The 20,229-nt window shown below is 48.9% G+C and overlaps 1 protein-coding gene across 4 annotated transcripts in view; it reads left to right on the top strand.

The window, feature by feature from the left end:
* Nucleotides 1-20,229, top strand: part of FLNB (filamin B) — a 128,515-nt gene that overhangs the window by 97,792 nt on the left and 10,494 nt on the right. The window contains exons 29-42 of one of the 4 annotated variants that reach the window (XM_074344611.1): nucleotides 619-866; nucleotides 3,549-3,587; nucleotides 4,353-4,455; nucleotides 5,168-5,308; nucleotides 7,611-7,739; nucleotides 8,492-8,665; nucleotides 9,561-9,719; nucleotides 10,006-10,209; nucleotides 11,246-11,398; nucleotides 11,494-11,616; nucleotides 14,210-14,476; nucleotides 15,107-15,244; nucleotides 16,260-16,375; nucleotides 19,507-19,639. In XM_074344611.1, coding sequence (XP_074200712.1) covers nucleotides 619-866; nucleotides 3,549-3,587; nucleotides 4,353-4,455; nucleotides 5,168-5,308; nucleotides 7,611-7,739; nucleotides 8,492-8,665; nucleotides 9,561-9,719; nucleotides 10,006-10,209; nucleotides 11,246-11,398; nucleotides 11,494-11,616; nucleotides 14,210-14,476; nucleotides 15,107-15,244; nucleotides 16,260-16,375; nucleotides 19,507-19,639 — 2,127 coding nt within the window. Of the gene's footprint in view, nucleotides 1-618; nucleotides 867-3,548; nucleotides 3,621-4,352; nucleotides 4,456-5,167; nucleotides 5,309-7,610; nucleotides 7,740-8,491; nucleotides 8,666-9,560; nucleotides 9,720-10,005; nucleotides 10,210-11,245; nucleotides 11,399-11,493; nucleotides 11,617-13,382; nucleotides 13,446-14,209; nucleotides 14,477-15,106; nucleotides 15,245-16,259; nucleotides 16,376-19,506; nucleotides 19,640-20,229 lie in introns of those variants that run through there. The other 3 variants (XM_074344610.1, XM_074344612.1, XM_074344613.1) reach the window with 3 other exon arrangements.

Here is a 20,229-nt window from a genome sequence, read left to right as displayed (position 1 = left end):
AGAGTGTCCGTCTTTCAGAATCTAGCCTTTCCGCCCTTTCTCAGAAAGCCCTCTGTCAGCTTGGCAACCCTGGGATAGAAATTCTTAGCACTTCTACATAGATATGCTGCAGGATGCTTCTCTGAAGGATGGTTGGTTTTTTGTTTTTGTTTTTTTTTTTTTTTGTAACTTAGTCCCTATTCAGCGTTTCCATTGCAGGTTGAGCTGTCTTTCTTGGTGTCCAGCCTGCATCTGTCTGCCCTGTTAGTTTTTGAGCATCTTGAGAGCTAGGACAGTGGTTTGCTCACCTTTATATGTATCTGGCACTTAAGAAAATGCTAATATATGTTTGCTGATACAAGTTGACCTTCATCCCCATCGCCTTGAACACTGGCAAACCAGGTGTGACATTCGGTTGCCCTCAGAACCTGCAGAACCTCCTTATTTAATAAGAATGGGTAGAAGGCTCCTTGGAGCAGCCCCTTCCCCAGGAGGTCTCTGGGACATCCCTCTGCGTGGTGGCAGTTGAAGGTCTGACATTCACAAACACAGCACCAACGTGTGTGATCTCCTCTTAAGCCTCCAGGGTAACTGTCCGTGGCTAAAGCTTCCGTGCTCTCCTCCTCAACTTTTCTCCAGGTCCTGGAATCGCCTCCACAGTGAAAACCGGCGAGGAAGTGGGCTTCGTGGTTGACGCCAAGACGGCCGGGAAGGGGAAGGTGACCTGCACAGTTCTGACCCCGGACGGCACGGAGGCTGAGGCGGACGTCATTGAGAACGAGGACGGCACCTATGACATCTTCTACACGGCCGCCAAGCCGGGCACCTACGTCATCTACGTGCGCTTTGGTGGCGTCGATATTCCCAACAGCCCCTTCACCGTCATGGTAAGGAGGGTTGTCTCCGTAGGGCGTGCTGCTCTTAGCAGAGACTGCAACAGCTGCCGGCTGTTAAGCCCTGGCTAGGACAGCCCCCGCCACTTTCTTTTTCTGTTAAAAAAAATTGTCTTAAGCGCTCATGACCTTGTAGAGTCCCACAGTAATCTCTAGAAACCTGGGGGCCCTTTGGCTCTAAGGGTTTTTAGGGAATCATATTGGCAACCAGAGTATCCATCGTGTTAAGGATCTTAGGCAACGTCCTGGCCTAAGCCCAGTTCAGAAAGATGCTCTTTGACAAAAAAAAAATGTCTATAAGTAGAGCAGTGCAATTTTTCATTCTGCTGGTTCTTCCTGCCCGCCTCCTCCCCCATCTCCACGGCCTGGAGGAGAGAGGCTCCCATTGCTGTTGTCTGGAGGCTTGACTCTGATTTCCCAGCACTCAAAGTACCTCCACTTGTGTTTGGAAAGATTCAGACTTTGATTACAAGGGGGAAATAGCTTGTCTTTTGAAGCTAGGAACATCTGGAATAAAAGGAAACCATTATGGAAAACCTCTGGGCAGAGAATGGCTAGGCCCTTTAATTTTCAAATCTGAGTAACTTTTACATCTTCCTTTGATTATTAAGGTTCTTCTACCAGGAAAGGAGTTAGAAACCTTAGGAGCAGTCCTTCCTTTAACTCTTAAAACCAAGCATTATCGGCCCTTTCACAAATGCGGTATAGGAGCAGGGGTCAGACTCAAGTCCACTGAACCTCCTGCCCACTCTGGACAGTCGCCGGGCTCTTTCTTCCTCACCCATGTCCTTTGATGCCATGAACAGTGCTCCACAAAGTTCCCAGACCTCAGTGGCCTGGCCCCCTGCACAGCCTTCAAATCTGATGATTTCACTTTATGCAGCAGCAGAGAAGGGCACGAAGACTCCATTCCAAACAGAAGCCCATGTCTGTCACCCAGCCTACAATCTGTTGTAACTTTATTCTTTTCCATAGATGTTTGTTTATCTATAAACCTTGTGCCAGCAGTCTGGAGCCTTTTTTCTGTCCCAAGGATGTAAACATTTGTCAACTTTTGACACTGTTAACTTAGGAGTGTTTTTCTCCTTCAGGGAAGAAAGAGGGGCAGCTAAAAAGTTTATGTCCTTCTTATTTACAGGGAGGTGCCAGTTGTAGGTTTAAGGATCTGATTTTAGCCTGCAGGAGTTTTTATCTGGTTGGTTAGAATCGGGCAGGTTGGAAGAGCAGCTCTTGAGCAGAAGGCACAGCCCTCCTGGTGCAGTGAGCTGGGGATGAGAGACCACATTAGGAAGTTCTGAGTGAAAAAATCAGGACCGAAATACCGAGGACCATTTTAGCAGATGAGTCAGAAACCTAAAGTGGGGGCCACCAAACTCATTAGGAATGAATGTTCTCTCTGCTCTGGAATGCATGCAGAGCAAAGATACTCGGTATAAATGCGCTGCCCCTCTAACGACTAATGACGGCAGAAAGGGGTGACTCCCAAGGCACCCAGTTTGCATCTTCATCCTCCTGGTCCAAGGTTTCTCCAGCCTTACTTAGATGGGCTGACTTTCTGCTCACTGGCCTCTTGCGGGTAGGTTCCCTGCCTTCCTCTACAAGCTTGGCGCCAAGAGGATGTGAGCACCCAGTACTGCTTTTGCAGCAAATGTCTCAAGGAGTCCTGGCAGGCTGGTTCAGTTAAATACATCACACAGGCGTGCCAAGGAAGTCACGGGTCTAGCAGCTTCTCTGCTCGACACCATTGAGAGGTCATGGAGCAAAGGCCATAGTGTAGGCATTGAAAAATCTTCCCTGCTAATGTGTCCCTGAGTCACCCCAATCAGAGAGGGTCTGAGAAATGTGGGCTGTTTCCATGGTTGAAGCTCGCAAAGCTAACTCTGTAAATGAAGCCCCCTTCTGAGATGCCACAATACACAAAAAGAAGTAAATGTAGGCCCAGAAGCCTTCCTTCATAAGGGAGGCCTTCAGTGTTTGTTTATTGTGGTAGAAGAGGGTCTTGAGAGGGGACCTGTCCCTTATCAGGTTGGTTGGATCAGGAACATGAAGTCTCCGGTTTTTAAAAAATGAATTTATAGAAACTTTACAACATCAACTACTATAGACACGTACCAGGTAACAAGAGACCCCTTCTCCCACTTTCGTGACCTATGTTAGGATTTTTTCTGCTTGCCCAGGAAATGCATCAGTTTTGTGCATGAGATTACACCATACACGTTGCTTTCCTTCCCTCAACCTTCCAGCGAACCCCTTCTTTGTTAATTGATCAGACTTGACCGCCTCTTCAGAATGGCTGCACTGTGTTCCACTGTACAGGCTTACCTGATGTACTTAACCGAGCCGGACGGACATGTAGCTTGTTTCAGCCTTTTCTGACCACAAGTGGCTCCAGTAGAACCGCTTGCATACATCACTGACCTGTGGACTTTCGTGCTAGTATTTCTGTAGGCCTGCTTCCTAGAAGTGGGGCTGTGGGTCCAGGGGGCATGTGGATTTGACATTGAAGAGAGAATGCCCACTTGCAACGAGGCTGGGAAGAACGCAGGCTCCCGCTCGAGTGGGCAGCTCCCTGCCGTGCAAGGTGGATGGGGAGGGAGCAGCCCTCAATTTGTAGCGTCTGAGTAGCGATGTCCCTCCAGTGTGATTCCCAACTAATCTCCATTTGCCACTGACCAGGCCACCGATGGGGAAGTCGCAGTCATGGAGGAGGCGCCGGTAAATGCATGTTCCCCTGGATTCAGGCCCTGGGTACACTCTCTTTGTTTTGGGGTTTTTCCCCCGCTTTTTTGCGTGTCTGTGTTTACTCAGCCTTCATTTCAGAAAAGCTGCAGCCTGCTTTTGGGGATTGCTTAAGCCCTCTGGGTGTCCTGGTCATTCGTTTGTGCCCACTGATCAGTCCAGCACAATGATCCCCGCTTTCTCTGTAATGAGACCCACCCGTGTCATCGTACATGCTCCACGAATCGCCCGCCACCATGTCTGTGATCACGCTCGGTGCAGTTTGTCTCCACGTTTAAAGAGAAAGATGGACAGCTGTCTTGGCCCTCCTGCTGACTCTCAAAGCCGCCACTTGCACATTTGGTCTCTGTTCAGGGGGGAAAGTCACCGCTGCTACTTTCTGCCACTTAAAACGCACCTTCTTTTCCAGGCCACAAGCAACTAAACTTTTCCAGGTGGAACCTGTTGGGACTTTCAGACATTGCTATCTCTCACTTTTCCACTTTCCCATGGGCACTACTGGGAATTTTACAAGCAAACAGCCTGATGACTTTTAGCAATTGGTCAGCATGACGTCCCCAGTCCCTCAGGTTCTGCTCTGGCCCCAGAGCCAGTTAGATAAAGCCCTTCCTGCGTGGGCAGCCACATCCCCAAATCCTGGCTGCACAGGCTTGCAAAATTCCCAGTTGCTCTGCCCCCTGTGTCTTCACCACCCCATACTGTTGTCCACTTTACCCAGTGACTGCTGCTTCCTGTTTTTAGGTAACCGAAGAGGCCTATGTCCCAGTGAGTGACATGAACGGCCTGGGGTTTAAGCCTTTCGACTTGGTCATTCCGTTTGCAGTCAGGAAAGGAGAAATCACCGGTAAGCACTGTCATGAAAGCAGTCTCATTCTCACTCCCTCACGCTAGCTCTCCAGAGCAGTGGTCGCGAGGTGGTCCCATCTGTCTCCAAATCTGGGGTCCAGAACCCAGTGTCCTTGGTTCTTGTTCTAGGGGGTTGGTCCATAAGCCCCGAGATTACAGAATGTTCCGTGTCTCTGAAGAGGTGGTTTATTTATAACTTGCATTACATCCTGGAGAGGGCTGGAGATTCTCTGTAGGTTAAGAACTACTGTGTTTAGATAACTCTCAACTATCAGGTTCCTCTTCCCTTCTTTCCCTGCTTCCTCTTATTCTTCCACTTTTCCAGACGCAACTTTGACACTGAGGTCTAGTATACAAGAGTTCCTTCCTCTCCCAGCCTCCTGCCAGTGCCTGCTTCTCTTTGAGTTGATGCTCTACTAATCCTGTTGGTCTCATGGTCTTCTCAAGTCCTGTTTGAGCTTCTCATTTGTCAGTACAAAAGTAGAAGCCCCTTTACTTGTGTGTTGCCTGCCGCATTTTGTGGAAGCGAAAGGGTACAAAATTAAGCAGCCATTTCTGCTTCCTGTTGTGGAACTTGGATGTTTCCAGCAGCAGAGAGTGTTCTTGGATCTGAAAGCCTTTATTTTGAAGGCCGCCTGTGCCTCTGTGCTCAGCTTCTCTGGGGAAATTCTTCAGTGGGCTCACTGCCCTGTCTCCCTGTGCTCCAACAGGAGAGGTCCACATGCCTTCCGGGAAGACGGCCACACCCGAGATTGTGGACAACAAGGATGGCACAGTCACCGTCAGATACGCCCCCACTGAGGTCGGGCTCCACGAGATGCACATCAAGTACATGGGCAGCCACATCCCTGGTGAGTCCAGCTCAGCGCCTTGGCCGGCTGGCCCTGCAGGGCTCCAAGATTCAGGGGCCTGCACATCTGGGAAGTTGTATGTGTTGGGTCCGCTTTTGTGCGGGAAGCGGTTCTCAGTGGCAGGTTTGGCCTCCCTGCCAAACCGAACCACCTCTGACTCCAGTTAGTTTCCAGTAGGGTTGATGCAGCTAAGCGTCCTGGGTCACAGTGCAGGCCTTCCGGTCCCTGATTGTCCATCTCTCTGTCACTGTGCCGAGTGTGGCAAAAGGGTGAGCTGGGAGGAAAATGTGAGGCACATAGAGGGACTTTCCAGCCAGGCCTGCAGAGCTCTAAGCAGGAGAGGAGGTTGTGAGAACAGGACAAGCTGCCGTATTGTCACGCTGCCCTTGACAAGGAAAGCCAGCTAGGTTTCACGTCCATCAACCAGCACAGCCTCACTCTTTGTTCTTTTTTTTCCTTCTAATTGTTTAAATAACTCTTTATTTTTCAATTTACTATTTTGAGTAAGCAGCCTACCCACATGGTTTAAAAAGAATAGTGGAGAAAGCTTTCCTTCCCACCCATATTCCCTGTCTGCCCTCTTCTTGACCCTGACCGTTGTTCATTTTTTTGTGTTGGATTTCAGAGTATTTTTAAGACACTACAACAAATGAAAATACAGATTTTTAATTCCTCTCCCTTTATTACATCAATGGTAGTATACTCTGCACATTATTCTGGCCTTGCCCTCTTCACTTCACAGTATATCCCAGGGAGCTTTGCACGTCTGAATAGTAGAGCAGTTTCGTGGTCTCACCATTTGGGCGAATGTTACGTATGAGCCATTTCTCCTGTTGGAGGGCGTGTGGGTTCTTGCCCATCTTTTGTGATCCCTCATCATGCTGCAGTGAATAGCCTTTCACATCCGTCATCTCACACCTGCTAGAGTGTATCTGTGAGATTTGTCTCCCTGAGCACAGGCATCTGTCATTCTGATAGAGTTCACCAAAGTGCCCTTCATCGGAGTCCTCCAGTTCACACACCCACCAGCCGTGTCGGAGAGCACCTGCTTTTCCCCTAGTTTACCAGTGGATTATGCTATGTATGTGCTGTCAAATTTTGGGATCTTTGCCAAACTGATAGTTGGAAAACAGTATCTTAGTGTTGCTTTATTTTTATTTCTCCTGTGAAACAGATTGAGCAACTTTCTATATGATTAAGTACTGTTGGTATTTTTTTTTCTCTGAACTGAATGTTTGTATCCTTGGCCTCATTTCTCTATTTGATTACTGGCCTTTGTCATGTAAGTTTTTGAGAACAATTTAAATATTGAGATTAGCCCATTGTGATAAGAGTTGCAAATATTTCTCCCACTTTGATGTTTGTTTTAGTTTATGTGTACATGTGCATATTTTTAAAAGTAAAAATTATTATCTGCTTCTGCTTAAATATTCTAAAGAAAAAGGAAAAGTAAAAAAAAGTCTTTCTTTCATTTTCCTCCTACTTCCACTGCTGGTGTGTGTATTTTTTCAGTCGTCTCTGTCCCTACAAACATGCATGCTATTTTGTTCTGTTTTGGAATGGGATAATGGTATTAGTATTACAGGGATAATGTTATAATGGGTTTTATTATATAGGTGTTAAAATGGGCCTTAGTATTATATAAGATATTAATATAATGGGATAGTGATATTAATATTATATAGCAATTTGCCTTTTTCTCTTTTTAATGCAACACATTATGGACAATCTCTCAAGTTAGTATGCATAGATCTCCCTCGTTCTGTTTAGTCACCCACAAGTAGACCAGTGTTTCTTTAACCAACACCCCTATTGATGGAGCCTGCGGTCTTTACCTAGTTTTCATCTGACCACTGTGGAAGTGGAAGTACTTGCATGGGGCTGGGAGTGGGAGTGGGTGAGAGGACCACTGTGGGGCAGATTCCTAGGGGTGGGCTCATACGCTTTGAAAGTTGTGGGCAAACAACCTTCCCCAAAAGACCTTTCCAGCCACATCCCCTCTGTAGTGGGTCCTTTCTCCACCTGGTATAGCTCTTTCCTCCTTATTTGTCCAGCTAAGCCGAATTCCCCTGCCTAAGGCCCCCTCCAGTCCAGAGCAGCCTTGGGACTGTTTTTCTTCTATGGTCACTGAAGGGACATTAGCAAGTAGACCCCCATGGGTGTCCTAGGATGGAAGTCCCACAAAATCTCCTCTTCTGTTCTGCACAGGATATGTCAGGTGAATCTTAAAGCGCGGGTTGTCTGAGGTAGGCATTCCCCCTTCACCAAGTCCTAATTTTGTGTGTGTTCTTGGCAAACCCAGAGAGCCCGCTCCAGTTCTACGTGAACTACCCCAACAGCGGGAGTGTTTCTGCGTACGGCCCAGGCCTGGTGTATGGAGTGGCCAACAAAACCGCCACCTTCACCATCGTCACTGAGGACGCAGGAGAAGGTACCGTGTGGTTATCCTCTTCCCGCCTTTCATTTGGAGAGTTAAGTGCATGCAATTCCAGGGAAGCTTCTAAAATAATAAGACTCTCGAATGGTAGTATCTGTCTTGTCTTTTCTCACATGTAAATCTCTTGTGTGGAGCTTCTCTGTGTTCTACCCAAAACAGAAATTTTTGAAGTCCTCTGTGTTCTGATTAAAATCAGAGGCATCGCTATGAAGTGTTTCATGTGACTTGCCTGAAATTTAAGTGTCTTGGTAGATGACATTTTTGGTGTTGTTCCTTTTGTACCTGCACATGTGTCCACAGGACCACAGACATTATTCAGTGGCTTATTCCAGATGAAGCTGTGTGCCCGTGCCCACTGTCATCACAGAAAATGTCTGAATTTTTGTTCTCATGGGATTTTCACGCTGGCATCCAGCCCCCAACCAGCAGTGACAGTCTGTGTGTGACACCCTTCAATATGTGTGATTGGCCCTTCAGGGTTCCATCCCTTCCTCATCTCACATATCCGGAAAAATAGAGAGAACTTCAGGGTCACTTGGAGGGAGAATTCAGATGTAGAGTGTCCTCCCAGTGGCACTTTGACCGTGTAAATTGCTTTGTTCTGACCTATGCCTCTCCCTGAGGCTCCCATGGCTTGTGTCAGTCTGACCTTACAGGCATCAGGGCAGCCCTGGGTGAGTGATTAACCCTTTTGAAACAAAGAATCATTCTCTCTGATGGCCCTCTCTCCCTGCTTCCCTTCACAGGTGGCCTGGACTTGGCTATTGAGGGGCCCTCAAAGGCCGAGATCAGCTGCATTGACAACAAAGATGGGACGTGCACAGTGACCTACCTGCCCACCCTGCCAGGCGACTACAGCATTCTGGTCAAGTACAATGACAAGCACATCCCTGGCAGCCCCTTCACAGCCAAGATCACAGGTAGAGTTGCCTTGCTTACCGGGGGCTTCCTAGTGGGAAGTATGACAGCCTCTCTCCCATCAGACCCAGAGCAGCAGGCTAGGCATCTGTCTGAGATTAGGTGTCACAGTGACTCCTTGGGGAGCATGGTCAATGCTGAATGGGCTAAATTCCTCCTTTAGCAGGTAATCCTGGGAAAAGCAAGCTCACCATTTGGAGAGCACTTACTTTGTGCTAGTCTGACCCCACGGTATGTAAGAGGCCCTCTGATAGAGGCATTCATATAATGCTTATTGCATAAGTAAATGGGCTCAGAGATGCCCATCAGCATCACTACTAGACAGATTTTTTTCCTCTCCATTTTACAGATGGGAAAACTGAAGGTTGGAGAGATAGTGGCCAAGCCAAGTTCACATGGGGATATTCTGGGATTCAGGTGGAGGTTATCTGACTCCAAGCCCTACTCCTGGCCCCTGTTACTCTCACTGTGTTTGAGTCATGCACTCAGTGGGTTATAAACAAGACGTGCAAGACAAGGTTCTTGCCCCAAGGTGTTTAGACCTGTCTGTGAAACAGCCAGCCGTCCCTGTGTGAACATGATGAGTGTTCACCCGAGAAAGGCCCCAAGGGGATAATAGCCAGGTGGCAGGTGCCTCCCACTAGCAAAGATTTTTTTTTTTAAATGCAGTCTGTGTGGACTCAGGTCTCCAGTTCCTGCCAGTCCTACTAGTCTTCCCCCTAACCAGGTATAAATAGCAATTGTTTTTTGTTGGTTAGGTCTGCTCTTTGTCCAAGGCACATCTTTTCACTTAATTTTGGGTAATTAATTCTTGCCTGTTCATCTGCATGTGGAGTGAGGGCTCCGGAGAGCTGGGGTCACATGTAACTGAGCCTTGTTGGGGGTCGTGTTTCCCAGATGACAGCAGGCGGTGCTCTCAGGTGAAGCTGGGCTCTGCCGCCGACTTCCTGCTCGACATCAGCGAGACTGACCTCAGCACCCTGACGGCCAGCATCAAGGCCCCATCCGGCCGAGATGAGCCCTGTCTCCTGAAGAGGTTGCCCAACAATCACATCGGTGAGGCCAGGCTGCCCTCCCGGCTGGAGCCGGGACATCTTGGGTGGGAGACGGGGATTCCTTCGGTTTTTGCCGAGAAATTGGTAGCCCCTTGGGGTGTGAGGTGAGAAGCCTACTGGGTCACATGTGTGGTAAGAGCTGTGATCTTGGCCACCCTCTTGGACACCCTGGGCTGCTGGGAAGTCAGAAAGGAAGTTCTGTTGCCATCCTTGCAAGTGTGTCTCCCTGCTTCCTCCCCACACCTTCCCCTCTTCTTACAAACCCCAATCTGTTCTCCGGTCTCCAGGCATCTCCTTCATCCCCCGGGAAGTGGGTGAGCACCTGGTCAGCATCAAGAAGAATGGCAACCACGTGGCCAACAGCCCCGTGTCCATCATGGTGGTCCAGTCGGAGATCGGTGATGCCCGCAGAGCCAAAGTCTACGGCCGTGGCCTATCAGAAGGCCGGACTTTTGAGATGTCTGACTTCATCGTGGACACGAGGGATGCAGGTCTGTGGTGGGGGGGGTCCCCAGGAGAAAAGCCCAGAGCTTGCAGAACTGGCTTGTTTTTGCTCAGACTGCTTCGTCTTTTTGTCCTACCAACTTTCTTTTCTTTCTGAGCATCTTTCAAGCTGTAGATCCTTATGTGTGCATTATCCTCATCACTGAAGCCCCAGGAGCAATGGTGAAGTAGGTATTATCTTGTTTTCTAGATGAAAAATTTAAGACTCACAGGAATTAGCATCCCCATCTGCTTCTAGCATTTGAACCCAGAGCCACGACAACTCATAGGTTAATGTTTCATTATCTACACTCTCAGCATTGTTCTCAGCTTCCCAGGGTCTGCTGAACTCATCCCAAGCTAAGAATGTTGGCCAGCTGGCCAAGGTCGTGTTCAGCAGAGCAGTGCTTTGGAGGACGTGAGGAATTTCTTCCTGTTTCCTCTTTGAGAAGGTCTGAATTAGGTTGAACCTCTCCAGGCTACTCCATTTCCTAGTGTCCTTGTCTTCTGCCTTCTTGATGGCTGCACTGGTGACTTCTGGACAAAGTTGCAGTCCCAGGGGAGGGAGCTGGAGAATTTCTGGTCCTGATGGGCTAATGTTCTCTGTTGATTCCTCAGGTTATTAAAGCTTTAGATCTGCTGTCTTAGTGGTTCCCTGGCATGTGAGGCAGCTAGAGGCAGTTTAAAATGTCAAAATCTCAGGCCTGCAGCTGGCCATAAGCCTCCAGGCAGTGCCTGCTATTCTTGGGGGCATGTGGGCCGTGTCTTCCCCAGTGGCTTCTGCAGGATGGGTGGTCCGTGGGATGTTAGTAGATACCCTTGAGAAAAGAGTATAGTCAAAGCCATGTTCACCAGGTTCTTCCACTGCAGGATTCTCAGAGCCTTTAACTGGCTCCTCTGCCCAGGGCTCTCCAACAGGAGTCACCGTTACTGTCTTTCTGCTGGCTGGAGCATTTCTAGGGTTGGATGTCCTTTCTGCATTCATCAAGCTCCCCCTTCCTGGTGAGTTGCTGTGACAGCAGCCCGCCGGCCACTGCTTTGCAGGTTATGGTGGCATATCCCTGGCGGTGGAAGGCCCCAGCAAAGTGGACATCCAGACAGAGGACCTGGAGGACGGCACTTGCAAGGTCTCCTACTTCCCCACCGTGCCTGGGGTTTACATCGTCTCCACCAAGTTCGCTGATGAGCACGTGCCTGGTACGTGTGGCCCCCTCTGCCCTCCCTGCCTGATGCTTGCACTTCCTGACGCGTGGGTTCTGGGCTGCTCACGAGGGCCTTCTTGGTTCTTGCAGGGAGTCCGTTTACCGTGAAGATCAGTGGGGAGGGAAGAGTCAAGGAAAGCATCACCCGAACCAGCCGAGCGCCATCTGTGGCCACTGTCGGGAGCATCTGTGACCTGAACCTGAAAATCCCAGGTGAGTGTGAGGGGCTTGTGGGTCAGGGCGTGGGCATCATTGGAGGCCAAGTCCAGGCTTGGCCCAGAATGTGTCGTCCAAACCTGCTATGGGGAACTATTTTTTAATTTAACTTTTATTTTTATGTATTCATTAATAATTTTAATATTTCTTTTCACAGAGGCCCATCCAGGAAAAATAAATCTGTTTACCTGCTACCTTTTTCTTCTTCCAAGTGGAAAATAGCTTTGTTGTATCATATGAGGGAAAATAGATAAACTTTTAGACTTTAATTCGCTGTGTGTTGAATACAATAATGTCAATGAGAGAGCTGACCCCACTGATCCGCATATCTGGAAGGAGGTGTCAGCCCGGCGACATCCTTCTAATTTCCATTCATATCTTTTATTTCTAAAATCAGAATGAGGTTTGGGATGCAAGGCTGCGAAGGTGAGCCACATCTAGCCCTTTGGCCAAATTAGCCAGTAAATGGCCACAGTCTGTCTGAAACATGGCCCAGGTTTTTTTTATTGTTGAAAAGTCACTGTGTGAGTGAAGGCGTTGAGGCTCCTCTGGCACGTGCGTGGAGTTGCAGACTCTACGGGGACGAGAAATCTCAGGCTGTGATGAGTTTCTAGATGAAGCTCCATGTAGTATCTCCCGTCTTCCCTAACTTACCGCGTGTCTGTTTGCTCTGCCTTCTCGGCAATACTTGATGGGTTCTTCCCGTGTAGACACAATGTTGGCCAAAGCCTCATTATTGTAGTGTCCAGACTAAAAGTCACTTAAAAAGAACTGTGTGGACTGTGATCATAAAAAGTTGACGTGCTCAGGGGGAGGGTATATCTCAAGCGGTAGAGCACATGCTTAGCATACATGAGGTCCTGGGTTCAATCCCCAGGACCTCCTCTAAGAATAAACAAATAAATCTAATTACCTCCCCCTGCAAATAAACAAACAAACATTTTTTTAAAAAGTTGACATGCTCAAAAAAAAAAAACGGGGGAAGTAAGTGTCACCTCATATCCCTACATATGGGGAGTTTGTGGTTCACGTCTGAGGACCTGAGCTGGACCCCAGATGCCCCCAGCCCCCTGGACACACGGGCTCAGTCTCAGGTCACATTGGTGCCCTTCTCACTCACTGTGTGTGGGCATCTTTACACACCAAAACTACTTCCCCATCATCTTCCCAGCGACTGTGTAAGAGTCCATGTCACATGTAGCTGCACCGTCCGTTGTCGGGTTTTCTCACTCCCCACACACGCATCTTAATCCCATGACCCCTGTAACTGGTGCTTGTGACACCTGCCGCCGTGTGCTCAGGCTGTCGTCACACTGGACGGACGCCCAGCAGTGGGATTGCTGGGTCAATACGTTTCAGATGCTGCTATGCCTTGGCAGCCTGTCCTCCAGAAATTGGTGCCTGTTTCTCTGTTTTTCCCACCAGCCCTGGGCACTGTCTTTCATTCTTACTGTGACTAATCTGATGGAAAGATATGGTACCCAGTTTTCAGTTTCATTTCTCTGGTCACTAGGAGAATTCTCTTCTATTTCCTCTGCCTGTTTGTCTCTTACCTTTGTCTGATGTGGACAGTTACCCTTTCTCCAAGGTCTTGTCTGGCTCTTGACTCCTTTGCTCTTTTCAGTGGCACCAGATGACTCTGGGTGACTCATTTTCCCCCTTATTGCCTAAACCATCCTCTCTCGCCAGCCTCCAGATGTTCTCCGGACCCAGGCCGTGTGGGGTGGCGCTCCCTTCAACCTCCTTCCTTTCTCTGTCCTCAGGGCTCAAAGTCATGAGCTGCTGCCCAGATCCCGTAGGGCTGGAGGGTGCGGTTTCATGCTGCTGTAGGTGACAGCATTGCTTGGTCAGCCGGCATGCAGCGCGCCTGTGTGCACCACGTCAGTCCAGGCGCGGTCGCTGGCATGGCACGGGCACCTCGGGTGGAGCAGATGTGGTCCGCTTCCTGGTGTTGAGGACCCGAGGCATCACGGTTCTGGAAGTGTGGCCTCTGGTCTTCGGTTTGCTCAAAGCTTTGCTCACGCGTGGTTTTCCCTTTGCCACTGGGACTGACCTGTGTTCACCTTTTTCTCTAAATGCGTTTTGTCTTGTTGCCTAAAAGAAATGCTAAGGCTTCTTGACGATGAGGGGTGATAGCTCTTGCGTTTTCTGCCCTTACCTATGGAAAAGAGCCCCTATAAGCATGACAGGTGGTCCCGTGCCACCTTTGCCTAGAAACTTCTGAGCCATCGCAGTTTTTATTTCCATGTTGTAACTATCGGCTCAGGCTCTGGTTTGAAACTGCTGCGTGGAACTGAGTCACTTCCCACCACAAGGGCTGTGAAGGGCTTGGCAAGGCAAGAAGTGTCAGTGCCCCCAAGAATGTTCTCTGCATTGGGTGGCTACAAGGGCCTTGCTCCCTCCGTGCTGGTCACAGCCACCCAGGGATTTGAGGGGCCAGGAGGGCAGGCATCCAGCCTGAAGGGGAGGAAGCCTGAGCACCCTGCACCCTGGGCCGCACTCGCTTTGCCTTCCGCTGCTTGCCCTGCATGTCCTGTTCCACCTTGGTTCCTCGCCCTCACCCTCCTCTCTTTCTCCCCCTGCTTTTCAGAAATCGACAGCAGCGACATGTCGGCCCACGTCACCAGCCCCTCCGGCCGCGTGACCGAGGCAGAGATTGTGCCCGTGGGGAAGAACTCGCACTGCGTCCGGTTTGTGCCCCAGGAGATGGGCGTCCACACTGTCAGCGTCAAGTACCGCGGCCAGCACGTCACCGGCAGCCCCTTCCAGTTCACCGTGGGGCCGCTCGGCGAGGGGGGCGCCCACAAGGTCCGGGCAGGGGGCCCCGGCCTGGAGCGAGGAGAAGCAGGAGTCCCAGGTGAGCGTTCCGGGCAGATTCTTACTTGGGAAGATGGAGTTCAGCCTGGTGGTGTGAGCACCCTGCACCCCTCACCCTGCTCTAAAAGGAAGACTTTGTAGGTACGATTCTGATGGGTGATATGAAGAGGCATTGTTTAAAGCAAGACTTCTGTGGCTACAGATGTTTGGGAATTGCTCGCTTACCCAAAGCTAAACAGGTGTCTTACTGAGGGACTTCCTGGAGCCTGTGGTTTATGGGTGTGTGTCGTGAGGCTCCAAGAGAGGAACAGGGTCATCAAACTGTTTCCAGAGCACCGTGCAGGCTAACATACTGTGGAACATGCCAGAATTCTACAAAACTGGCTGTGAGAGTCCCTTGCAGTGGTGGTGTCTGGGTGGGAAGATCTGTGGGGACAGAACCGGACACCCTCATCTTTTTCATGTGTTTGGAAGATGCCTGATTGCCCATGAACTCAGTGTAGTCATGGATAGTACCTGCGAAACATCAGCGGTGCTCTTTCTTGGGTTCTACTCGGGGTTAGGGAAACAGAAAAGGGCTGGCAACAAACAGAACCCAGCACCCCAGGTTTGAGCAGGAAGAGGGGTCTGTATCAGGCTCAGTCACTGACCAGGTGTTTCTCTGTCTTAGCCGAGTTCAGCATCTGGACCCGGGAGGCAGGCGCCGGGGGCCTCTCCATCGCTGTTGAGGGCCCCAGTAAGGCCGAGATCACATTCGATGACCATAAGAACGGATCCTGTGGTGTGTCTTATATTGCCCAGGAGCCTGGTATGTACTCCAGGGCCAGCAGGGGGCATTCTCCTTGTTTGGGGGCGGCTGGGTTGTAAGGAGCAGAAACCCATCCGACCAGCTCAAGTAGGACAGGAGCTTGTCTGCGTGGGCACCTGGGAGCACCTTCTCAAAATCCAGTTGCCAGAAGTCCAGCAAGGCCTGAAACGAGCAGGAATCCTTGTTCCTGTTGTGTCTTGTCCTTCTCTGTTGGCCTCGCTGAAGCTTTCATTCAGCTGTTTCATTCTTCCCGCTGACCAGCCTCTCTCTGCCCACCCTCGGCCGGCAGCTGGTGTGGCTGCCCCAGAAGAGTGGGCCCAGCAGCTGAGGGGTTCCTAACCTCCTGTGTGCCATGGATCCTTTGGGCCTCTGGTGAAGCCCACGGGGACCATCTCAGGAAATATTTTTAAGCACATGAAATAAAATACATCCGATTATAAAGGAAACAAATTGTATTAAGATATTGCTATCAACCTCTTTTTAAAAGAACAAATGTGTAACATAGCAACATATCCACATCTTCACTGATACATTAAGTCATACGATTTGGCGCAGTCTCTTAACTACCTTAATTTCTAAAGTGGTGATGAGTGTAAATGGTGTGGCAAGATACATATAAAACTGTAAAGTGATACATATCTGTGCTTGTTGTTGTGACAAAGTCACAGGTCTTAACATGCTGTGATTTCTTGTCAACACTTCTAATGGAAATGCTAAATTTCAGTTTGAGGTTAGTAAAAATAAAGTAAACATCCATCCACATTTTGTGGATCTCCTGAGTACTGCACACAGGCCCTTTGTGGTGGGGGACCCTGTGGGCACAGGTTAAAAATCCCTGCCCTTGTCCAGCTAAGAGAAATCAGGCTGGCCCGCTGTAAGCCAGGTGGCCCTCCCTGAACCAGTCAGCCTCAGCCCTGGAGGCGAGGCAGGGACACTTCAGCCCCAGATAGAGAAGCAGGAGGTCACTCTGGAGTTACTTTCCTGGGGCTTTGATGGGACTTTGCTGTCCCCACAGGTAACTACGAGGTGTCTATCAAGTTCAACGATGAGCACATCCCCGAAAGTCCCTACCTGGTGCCGGTGATCGCACCCTCCGACGACGCCCGCCGCCTCACTGTTCTGAGCCTTCAGGTGAGACGCAAGGAAGCATCCACCTCCTTGGCCACAGGCCGACCAGTGAGGCCCTGGACTCCCGAGGCCCCTTCAATCCCCGACTCAGTGCCAAGGGCCCCAGCACATGTTGACAAGGGGAGCTTTCCCAGGCAGAGTCACACGTAGGCCAGGAGACCGTTGGGACGAGCAGAAACAGAGCCTCGGTCAATACAACTCCTCGACATTGGGGGATGAGTTTTGTTTTCTAAATACTTATTTGAGAGAAACAAAGAAGGCCTGTTAATAACTGGTTAAGGGATAAGGAGGGCTTTCAAAACAAAACAAACACAAAACTAACAGCCCAGTGATGTTCAGCTTGCTATTGTTGGCTTCCTCTTCCTCAAGAAAGTCAACTGTGATTTATTTTATGATGCTGATCTGTTTACAGTAAGCATGCAAGGCACTGTGTTAAGACCTATGTCAGTGTCACTTCCCTAAATCCTTGCTACAACCTGGTGAATAGGTTTGACCCCATTTAAAGATAGAAAAACTGAGGTACAGAATGTTTATGGCTATCAGGAACCAACTGGCATGAGGCAGAGTGAGGTCTCTGTGGCTCCAAAACCGTGCTCCTAACGGCGGCCACCTTAATCCCAACCCCGGCGTGGCCGCTGGGTGCATAACCCAACCTAATGGGATGCCAGGAGACGCAGCTTCTCCCCCTGGCTTAAAACAGGTCGGTTCATTCAAGGCTGCAGTAGAGTCTTCAGCCAAACTAAGAATCACTGGGGATGCCTTTGGGTCTCAGGACACTGAAAAATAATTAGGTGTCTGAATCTGGTGTAGCAGTTTGGTTGTGGGTAACACCAGAATCCCAGAATATGATTTTGGGTTAGAGAGGTTTCTAAGTAGCCTTCAGCTGCCCCTCAGTTCTGGAAAATATTGAATTAAAACTCAATCTCATATCTCCCATTGGTGATATCTAGTTCCCCGCTCTTGGTTTACATGTGGACATCTAACCTTGCCCTGAGGGGGATCGGTACTGCTAGTTGTCCCAGACGTTAGAGAACCCAAACAGAAGTCAAACCAGAGTCACGGTCAACAGATTGAAGCGGCCTCGTCCGGAGAGTACTGAGGGTACTGACTGGTCACTGTGGTGTCGATGTTTTTCTTGTGTTTCATTTAAAGGCTTCTTAACAGGAGTTTCTCCTGTGGCCAGCTTAACTAAAACCTATGGAGGGAGATAAACCCAGCATTTTCTGAGGGCAAAGAGCTGCCTTCATGCATCTCCAAGTTTTCTTTTGGATCTTCCAAGGCGTTTATCTCCCTCTTGAGGATTTAGAGGCAGGCGGACTCAGGTAATGTAAAAACGGTTCTGTCCAAAAGGAGCTGGCTGATGTGGAGAAATCCCCTCCAGAAAACTTCGGTAGAGTCCTCTTGGTCTCAGTGTGGTCATGAAATATTTAGGTAAGTGTGCAGCAGGCTTGTTCGTCCGTCAGGCTTTTATAACCAGCTGCTGCGGCAGGAGGGGCGTGTGTATCAGCTTCGTCCCCTGTTCTTCCCGGTCACTTGATGCCAAGTGACATGCAAATTATTTATTGGAGCTTTATTGGCAGGCTGCAGGGCAACATCTGGTACTGGTTAGGAAAGAGGGGCGTGTACTGTTTCCTCTTGCTTTTGAGACATTTTAGAAAATTGGAGTCGGCTGGTATTTTGTGGAGGGAGGGGTGGGATAGGGGTGATCTGGCCATCAAAGACTCCTTAATTTTGTGTTCAGTCCTCCCTCCCTTGTCTGTAACCTTGAGAGCAGTTTAGTAGAATATTCTTCGACAATGGTAACGTCCCACATCTCCGACGTGCAGTGTAGTAGCCACGAGCCCGTGGGTACGGAGCAGTTGCAATGTGGCTAGTGTAACTGAGGAACTGAATTTTGTATTTCACTTAATTTTGATTGATTTAAATTTAAATGTATGTAACTGTACGTGGCTAGTGATGACCACATCGGGCAGCACTGCTTTACGCCTTGCTGTTGAGCTGGGATCCTTGGACCAGCAGTCTCTGCACCGCCTGGGAACTTATTAAAAACATGTGGAGCCCCAGGCTCCATCCCAGACCCACTGAATCAGAATCTGCATTTTAACAAGACCCCCCAGGTGCCTCAGTTGCATGTGAAGTGTGAGCCCTGCTGCCTTAGAGTTACCATCTGAGTAGCTGTCCAATCAAGTGTACATCAAACCTGCTGACTTGAAAAATTTTGCTATTCAGGATTGGCCAATCTTAAAATATCTTAAGCATCTAAACTTCCAATCATCTCCTCTCAGCAGAGGATATAGGTTCCAAGACAAAGCATAGAGAGTGAAACTGATTCAGGAAAGAGCAAAAGCTGCCCTTCTCTCCATGGCTCTTTTGAGAGGGGATGAACGACTTCTAAATGCATATTAATATTTAACGATAAGCTGACATGTTTCAACTCTTTTATGTATGGGCTAGGCCCTGTGCTGAGTGCTTTGAATGCATAATTTCATTTAATCCTCACAGCAGCTCTGTGAGAAATTCAGTTTTTATACCCATTTTACAGATGAGGAAACTGAGGGTCAAAGAGGTTAAACAACTTTAAATAGCTAGGAAATGGTAGTATCCCCAGGTCCTGCTGATTTTTAACCACTGGGCAGTACTGCATGACAGAAAAATCTTGTGTAGCTCTTTATGAGTTTATTAAAAGCCCTCTCCATCTCCATTCTTGAGATAAAAAAAGTTTGCTCATGTTAATGAGTGCCTGGTTCTATCAGCTGCCAACCTCCTTCTAGAAAGTGGGGAGGGACTTCTCTTCTTTTCAATCTGGAAGATACTGGGTTTTCTGGCCTATACACGTTTTGTTTATGATGCTGAAACTATACTATTGCTGGCCAGGATGTCTCCAGAGCTAGGAACCATCTCTTCCAGCCTGATTCAGGATAGTTTGAACACAAGACCATGTCTATGTGTGTCTGTGCTGTCTTATAGTTAATGGTAGAAATGTGGCATTGCCCACCTGCTCTTCTGTTGTCTGATGTTATATAGAAAAACATTCCAGGCCTATTGGCATCAGAATTATCGCTGGGTCAGGTCGATGTGTGCCACTGAGCAGGAACCCTGAGGGCTGTAACCTGTCTCATGTATTAAATTCTCAGGAATCGGGACTAAAAGTTAACCAGCCAGCCTCCTTTGCTATAAGGTTGAATGGGGCAAAAGGCAAGATTGATGCAAAGGTGCACAGCCCCTCTGGAGCCGTGGAGGAGTGCCATGTGTCTGAGCTGGAGCCAGGTAAGCCGGAGGCCGGGCGTGCAGGTCCCAGCACCAGCGTCCCCCACCCAGGAATGTTTCTGAAAACGTGAATCCTGACGGAGGAGTCATTGGCCTCTCCAAGGCCTTCTGATTCCCTCTGCTGCTACCTGACACCGTTTATAAATTCGGGTATAAACATTTGCCAGGGGCAGGCTTTGAGATAAATACAACACCTCCCTTTTTTTTTTTTTAAACAAATTCTTCTGTATTTTCTATTGTTTTTCAGATTTCTTTCACATGACTTTCATTGTGATGGTCTCTTATCTTAATAAAATGTCACAGATTTTTATTACTGACCTTATGAAATGAATAAGTACACTTTGACCCTCACTTCACTCTGAGGGAAAGTGCAATTGATGTTCATTTGTAAATTAAAAAAAAAAAGAGAGAGAGAATCCAGGTCTCCAGTAGGGCTTAATAGCAGAAGATTTCCTTACCTGCTGCCTTGGTGTACGGAATTCCCTGATGTCAATCAACTTTAATGAGACCATTTTGCCAGTGAACATTTTTTAAGTGTCAGAGACTTGACAGGAAGGTGAGGCTGAGGAAGACATGATTCTTGCCCTCAA

The sequence above is a fragment of the Camelus bactrianus genome, chromosome 17 (genome assembly GCF_048773025.1).
Source record: "Camelus bactrianus isolate YW-2024 breed Bactrian camel chromosome 17, ASM4877302v1, whole genome shotgun sequence".
In the NCBI taxonomy this organism is placed as follows: domain Eukaryota; kingdom Metazoa; phylum Chordata; class Mammalia; order Artiodactyla; family Camelidae; genus Camelus; species Camelus bactrianus.
Note: the sequence above shows the minus strand (reverse complement) of the source record. Positions and strands in the feature narration are given on the sequence as shown.